At 39.3% G+C, this 7,486-nt stretch overlaps 1 protein-coding gene across 1 annotated transcript; it reads left to right on the forward strand.

Annotated features, from left to right (window-relative positions):
* Nucleotides 1–207: 207 nt before the first annotated feature.
* LOC130357980 (uncharacterized) lies at nucleotides 208–5,837 on the forward strand. The gene is made up of 2 exons (XM_056560774.1): nucleotides 208–2,350; nucleotides 5,401–5,837. The coding sequence occupies exons 1-2, from the start codon at nucleotides 931–933 to the stop codon at nucleotides 5,406–5,408; spliced, it is 1,428 nt and encodes a 475-aa protein (XP_056416749.1). The 5' UTR covers nucleotides 208–930; the 3' UTR covers nucleotides 5,409–5,837.
* Nucleotides 5,838–7,486: the final 1,649 nt, after the last annotated feature.

Consider the following 7,486-nt stretch of genomic DNA (forward strand, 5'->3'; position numbering starts at 1 on the left):
GAGGGCTTCGCATTATAGTGCATTTCTTTCTTTACTGCGGGAAATATAGCAGCAACATTAAAACGTTTTTTCAATAGTTAACAAGAAAAACTTTGAGGTACACAAATGTACAGGTGTTAATCATAGGTAGTACAACCTAGCATGCTGTATCTAGTAGTACCCAATGAGCATACGGCCCAGGTAATATAAACCCTGCACTAACACAACTAACCCTCTTTCTTTGCTGCTACACTTCAGATAAGTACCCATTCTATTCCATACTTATTGCAGTGTATAGTGAATATATATTTTACTATATTGTATATTTCCTATTTTCCATTATCATTCATTAACCCATACTTTCATTGCATATCTTCTATTCACTCCTTTTATTCCTTTTTTCTCTTTCCCTTCCGTTTGCTGTTAACATTACTGTTCCGTTCCTAATCTTTCCCTCTTATCTATAACTCCTGTTATCACCGGCGACCCCTCTGCTAGGTCACAGTTTTCTCTTCACACACACAGCCTTTCTCCCTCATGCGAGCGTAATCTTGCAGACACAGCGTAGTGTCGCGAGATTTGGTCTGAAGTGGTGATCACTTCAAACCACTCCCGCCTTTCTCCTGTCAGACGCGTCTTCACCTCACAGCAGCTCACAGCTCAGTCACTGTCTCCTCAGTCCAGCCAGTGCTCCTGCAGTGTATTTATATATATATATATATACTCCTTTCTATTTTAACTGTCCTTTTCAGGACAGTTTATAGAGAATTATTTGCTATTCTTTTAACAGTCATTCACTATAATATTAATTGTTAATTCATTATTTTATAAACTGGGTCACTTCTCACTGGTTATAGCCTAGTTTACCTACATATAGAGTACTCTATTATACTTCAAATATATATATTGTTTCTTTTGGTCACTGACTGAATTAATTAATTCTTAAATAGGATGGAGGCTTCTAACCCTGAAACAATGTCTAATGACCAAATTCAATTATTAGTGGACCACTCTGTTTCTAGGTCCGTACATTCTGCTGTTAATAATGCTATGGCAGCTATGCAGGAATCTTTAGTCAAATCTGTTGCTATGGCTATCTCTCAAACGTCTGCACATAAAGAACATCAGACGCAGCAGGCTAAAAAATGCTCTGCAAAAAGGAGACATGTATCTCATGACAACCTCCTTGCTAATAAACAAAGGAAAATAGTTACCAGTGCCAGAGGTTTACAAACTAATGCTGATTTGCCTTCCACCAGTAACCATGAACATGATGCGGAAAAATCCCATCCCATACCCTCTACCCGGGAGGAGAACTCTAATAAACGGGTCACTTTTGCCTCAGATACTGTTAACCCCTCGGACTACTACGAGATTAATGAGGGTGATGATACTGTTTTATATGAGGATGAAAATGATATGGCAGACAATTACTCCGAATTGTCGGATGTTGAAGACCCCTCATATGTACCTGAAAATAATGAGGGTGTAGACATTTATTTTGATAGTTCTAATAATTTTTCTGAGTCCACCATCCTAGATGGTCAAGGACTTCCCTTTTTTGACCCCTCCCAAATAGTACATCCCAGATCTGGGGAGTGGACGCCTAATCCCGAAATAGAGGAATTCATATCTTATTGGATAAGAAAAAGTTTGGACAGTAAAGATAGAAATAAACTTAGAGCAGAGTGTCCAAGACCCACATTACCCTTGAATGCTGCCCAAACACCCGAACTAGATCCAATTCTAGTAAGATATATTCAAAAATCGGGTAAAAATCCCAAAAAAGGTATGGACCGAAATTTCAAAATTTGCCAGGACAAATTTTTAGATTTATTAGGCCCCCTGACAAAAATTATGGAAATTACTGAGAATGCTTATAATTCTGGCACTATGGTGGATGCTAACACCCTTAGGGGTTGGATACAGAGGGCTATATGCCTTTTTGGTAACATTAATGAAGCTTTCTGTACTGAAAGGAGACGATCAATATTATTAAAGCTAGATCCTCAATTGACCCACTTAGCTACCACTCAACCTCCTTCCCCCACAGGAGGTTTTCTCTTTGGAGAACAGTTTATTAAAGAAATATCGAAATACGTGGGCCTTTTCTCATCACTAGACAAAGCCCAGTCATCCCTCAAAAAAGTTTTCCCCTCAAAAATTTTTGGAAGGGCCGGGAGAAGTAGGGGCCGTTTTCCCGGCCGATATCCCCAATATAGAGCACAATATAGAGGCCCCTCTTACCAGACAGACAGAGCTTCCTTCCACATCCCTCCCCCTCAACCACAACCACAACCCTTCTTCCCTTACCGGGCACGTCCATGGAGACCGAGAGGACAACGAGGATACACACGTTCCAGACCCCAAGGTAAGACTCCCTCCCAATCTTTCTTCCCATCCTCCAGTGGGCGGAAGACTCCTTCTTTTTTCCCACCTTTGGGCTGGGATCTCTTCCGACCAATGGATCCTCAATACTGTGAAAGGTTACCAAATAGAACTCATAGCCAGTCCTATACAGACAGAGATTCCTCATCCTATTCATTTTACAAAAGAGGATCAGATTCTGATACAATCAGAAATAAAAGACCTTTATTCCAAACAAGCCATTATCCCGGTCCCATTAAATTCCCCAGGTTTTGTCAGCAACCTGTTCTTGGTAAAAAAGAAAGATTCAGGTTATCGTCCAGTTATAAATTTAAAAATATTAAACAATTTCATATGCTATCGTCATTTCAAGATGGAAGGCATCCATCTTCTCAGGGATATCCTTCTTCAGAACGATTGGTTGATAAAAATCGACCTGAAGGACGCATATCTTACAGTCCCAATTCATCCATCTTGTCAACCCTTACTCCAATTTATTTGGAACGACACAAAATGGCAATTCACTTGCCTCCCATTCGGACTCTCTTCGGCCCCTTGGTGTTTCACCAAGCTAATGAAACCAGTAGTGGCTCTTTTACGATCAAGGGGGATTCGTCTTATAATATATTTGGACGACATCCTTATTATGGCCAATTCAGTCCATCAAGCTTATTCCCACATGGAGTGGACGCTATCACTCCTGACCGAATTAGGATTTCTAATCAATATCGACAAGTCAATCCTTATTCCTTCTCAAGAACTGGAATTTTTGGGATTTTTGATCAATACCCGATCAGCTTTATTGAGTCTTCCCATGAAGAAATTGAAGACTATCCGCAAAGAAATACGGTCACTTCTCAACAAGGATCTCATTTCTCTTCGTTCCATAGCACGTATCGTGGGACTTCTTTCCGCATCCATTGAAGCTATATTCCCAGCCCCATTACATTATCGGGCATTGCAGCGTCTGAAAATCCAACATCTAAGAGAAGGTCTTGGGTATTCGGACGAGGTTCCTCTTTCTTCAGAAGCCAGAGAGGAACTCTTATGGTGGCTTCAACACATACAAGAATGGAACGGGAAAGCGATTTTCAATTCCCTTCCAGACTTGATTTTGGAGTCAGACGCGAGTCTCCTTGGTTGGGGAGCTCGTTGTGGTCCTCTCTCCACTGGGGGCAAATGGTCATCCTCAGAGACCCAATATCACATCAACTGTTTAGAACTCTTAGCGGGTTTCTTTGCTCTGAAGAGTTTCGCGAAGGACAAGTTTCAACAATGTGTCTTACTTCGTATGGACAATATTTCGGCGGTTCAATATATCAATCGCCTAGGAGGAACACAATCCTCTATGTTGTCCAATATAGCCAAGGACCTATGGCACTTCTGCTTGGACAGGGACATTACTCTCAAGGCCGAATATCTTCCAGGTCTCTCCAACACCATAGCAGACTGGAATTCACGTTATTTGAAAGACTCCAGCGACTGGATGTTGGATCATTGCGTTTTCCAACAAATACAACAGATTTGGGGTCCTTTGTATCTGGACCTGTTTGCATCCAGACTCAACCGTCAGATCCCACGGTTCTTCAGTTGGCGTCCGGATCCGGAATCAGCAGGGACGGACGCCTTCATTCAAATTTGGCCACAGAAAACACTATATGCCTTCCCCCCATTCAATCTGATTCCCAGATTTCTGGTCCAGGTTGCTATGCAGAAAGCAACTGTAGTTCTGATAACTCCATGGTGGCCTTCTCAACCATGGTTCCCACAGATTTTGGGTATGCTGATCGATTTCCCAAGGGTTCTTCCCATCTTCCAGAATCTCCTGCTAGATCCACTAGGGAACTCTCATCCTCTAGTATTATCCCATCAACTTCCTTTAGTGGCATGGTTAATTTCAGGACATCTCCCACAGAGACAGAATTTTCTCATACAACTAGAGAAATTCTTTCGGATGCCTGGGCCCCAGGTACCAGGGTTGCTTACAGATCAGCCTGGAAACTTTGGGCTGATTGGTGCATACAACGGGAATTGGATCCCTTATCTGCACCTATCCCACACATTCTGAATTATCTTTCGGATGCCTTTAATGCGGATAAAGCATACCGTACTATAAATCTCTATCGTTCAGCTATTTCCTTTTATCATACTCCCGTTAATTCCATTTCCATCGGTAAACATCCTTTGGTTTGCAAATTACTTAAAGGGATTCGTTTTAGACGACCCCCGACTCCTAGATATCAATCCACTTGGGATGTTAATCTTCTTCTTGATCTTTTTACGAGTTGGGAGGATAATGATTCATTGTCCTTAAAACTCTTATCTTTTAAACTTTCCACTTTACTTTGCCTCATCTCAATTAAAAGAATTTCGGATGTCAAGGCTCTAGATATTTCTCATAGACAGTTCTCTCCTCAAGGGGTGTCCTTTTCGGTTCATAGAAGAACCAAAACCAATATTCACCAGGTGTTCTATCCGGCTTTCCCTCACAATGATAAACTCTGTGTTGTCCGCTGTCTACTCGCTTATGAGAACAAGACAAAATCTATCCGCCATCCTTCTCATTCTCAACTTCTTATTTCTTATTGTAAACCACACTTACCGGTTTCTTCTTCTACCTTAGCCAGATGGATTAAATCAGTCATGGCCATGGCTAATATTGATATATCAAAATTTGGAGCACATTCCACCAGAAGCGCTGTTTCTACTAAACTCATTCAATCTGGGGGATCACTATCAGATCTCCTTAAAGCAGCCAACTGGTCATCTGAATCCACTTTTAAATCTTTCTATTTCAGACCTGAACACCATGTTTCTATGTCTCTGTTTTAGAGTTTTAAATGTAGTTGATTATTTATTATTTAGATGTGAGTCATTATAATAGATATATCTTAAGCTTTGAACATGCACTATAATGCGAAGCCCTCCTGTCTTGTCATAAAATTGGAGATTTTCCTATCCTAGGTGACGGAAAATATAGATTTTATGAAAGACAGGAGGCGAGCATTATCCCTCCCGTTTTCCCACCCACTAACCATTTTTATTTTATTTCAGCCTACTAATCGCCAGGACATGTGGACCTATCTGGGTTATTTCTGTTCCTTTTGGATCATCTTCTCGTTCCTTGTTCAAGTTTTTCTTCAGATTCACAGATGAATGAACATTTCCGTTTGACGGAGGCTTCCTTTCAGAAAAATTTCAGTCTTCAAGTTGTTCCAGTTTCATAGACTTTAGCATATATTTTTCTTCATATGAACGTTCTTTTTAAGTGGCTCATCAAAGAAAGAGGGTTAGTTGTGTTAGTGCAGGGTTTATATTACCTGGGCCGTATGCTCATTGGGTACTACTAGATACAGCATGCTAGGTTGTACTACCTATGATTAACACCTGTACATTTGTGTACCTCAAAGTTTTTCTTGTTAACTATTGAAAAAACGTTTTAATGTTGCTGCTATATTTCCCGCAGTAAAGAAAGAAATGCACTATAATGCTCGCCTCCTGTCTTTCATAAAATCTATATTTTCCGTCACCTAGGATAGGAAAATCTCCAATTATCCTTATTAAAGAAAAGAGCTGAAAGTGCTGACATCTAGAGGAAAATGTGAAAAGTGCAATACAGATGATTTAATAATTTCATGACTCCAAATGAAAACCTCACAAAATGCTTCCACAAATACAATGGTTAGAAAGGTAAATTTACTGTTTTTATGATGATATATTAAGTATTGAAGATGTTACTGTTTTTCTCACTTTAATAAATTTCCAAAGGGGCTATTGACATGAAATTGTCTCTAGATGTTGAGAACAGCCCAAGTAATTCAGACATAAAAAGAAATCAAAACAAAAAATCTCAGAGATTATGTGTAATAATGTGAAAGGACACGGAAAAAATTTTGAACACACATTTATTTAATACTTTGTAGAAAAGCCTTTGTCAGGATGCCTCCTGTATGGATAAACTAGTGGCATGCATTGGTCTGGTGTAATGTGGCCAATTCTTCCACACAAACAGTCTTCAAATCTTAAAGGTTCTGTGGGCCTCTTCTATGAATCATGATCTTCAGTTCTTTCCATAGATTTTCTCTGGGATTTAAGTCAGGTGTTTGGCTTGGTCATCCTAGCACCTTTATTTTCTTTCTTTGAAACCATTTGAGTTTCCTCGGCTGTGTGTTGGGAATCATGGGGGAGATTTATCAAAATCTGTTCAGAGAATAAGTTTAGCAGTTGTACATAGCAACCAATCAGCTCCTTTCTTTCATTTTTAACAAGGCCTCTGCAAAATTAAGGAAGTAATATGATTGGTTGCTGTGGGTAACTGTGCAACATTTCCTTTGCACAGGTTTTGATAAATCTCCTCCATTGTCTTGCTAAAATGTTCGACCTTGTTTCATCGTCATCATCCTGGTAAATGGCAGCAGATTTGTGTCAAGAATGTCTCAGTTCATCCTTCCTTCAATTACTTGAGGTTTGCCGGTACCATTTGCTGAAGAGCAGACCACACCATGATGTTCCCACCTCTAAACTTCGCTATTGGTTTAGTGATTTTATGGCAAAACAAGACGCTTCGTATTATGCTTTTAAACTTCTTTACTGAACTTCACTTTTAAACTTCTTTACTGAACTTCAGCAGCAAATATAAACTGTATGTATTAACAAGAAAAAATAATTTTTTGAGGCATATAAAGAGTATATGGCTGAACAATCTAGGGTGCAACCTAGTATCATGTCCTGTATCATTGGCCAATCAGACAGCAAGGCAGGTGATAAAGGTGACCGATTCCCAGGTATCTCCCTTCTTCTTTGCTGCTCAGCAGTGTGACAAAGATAAGTTCATTTTTTCTCTCACAAACAATTACCTCATATATTCTATTATTTCAATATTATTTTGATTAATTCATTTACTAATTTCATTTATTACTATTTTCCATTTATTTTCATTTTCCATATTTATTTTTTCCTTCCATTTCATACCTTATCCTATTAATGGTTTTTCTATACATTGAATTTCTTACATTGTACTGCTATATACATTGTCCGGGTCCTATACCCTCTGTTCATTCTCTCTATATTCTGAAGAAATTAATAAATTTTTTCCTCAATACTCTTTATTTTAACTTATTCCTCCCTCAACTATTCTTCC

This window comes from Hyla sarda, chromosome 2 (genome assembly GCF_029499605.1).
Source record: "Hyla sarda isolate aHylSar1 chromosome 2, aHylSar1.hap1, whole genome shotgun sequence".
In the NCBI taxonomy this organism is placed as follows: domain Eukaryota; kingdom Metazoa; phylum Chordata; class Amphibia; order Anura; family Hylidae; genus Hyla; species Hyla sarda.

What these genes read in the sequence shown, in the direction of transcription:
- LOC130357980 (XM_056560774.1), top strand. Translation starts at nt 931, where the DNA reads ATGGAGGCTTCTAACCCTGAAACAATGTCTAATGACCAAATTCAATTA.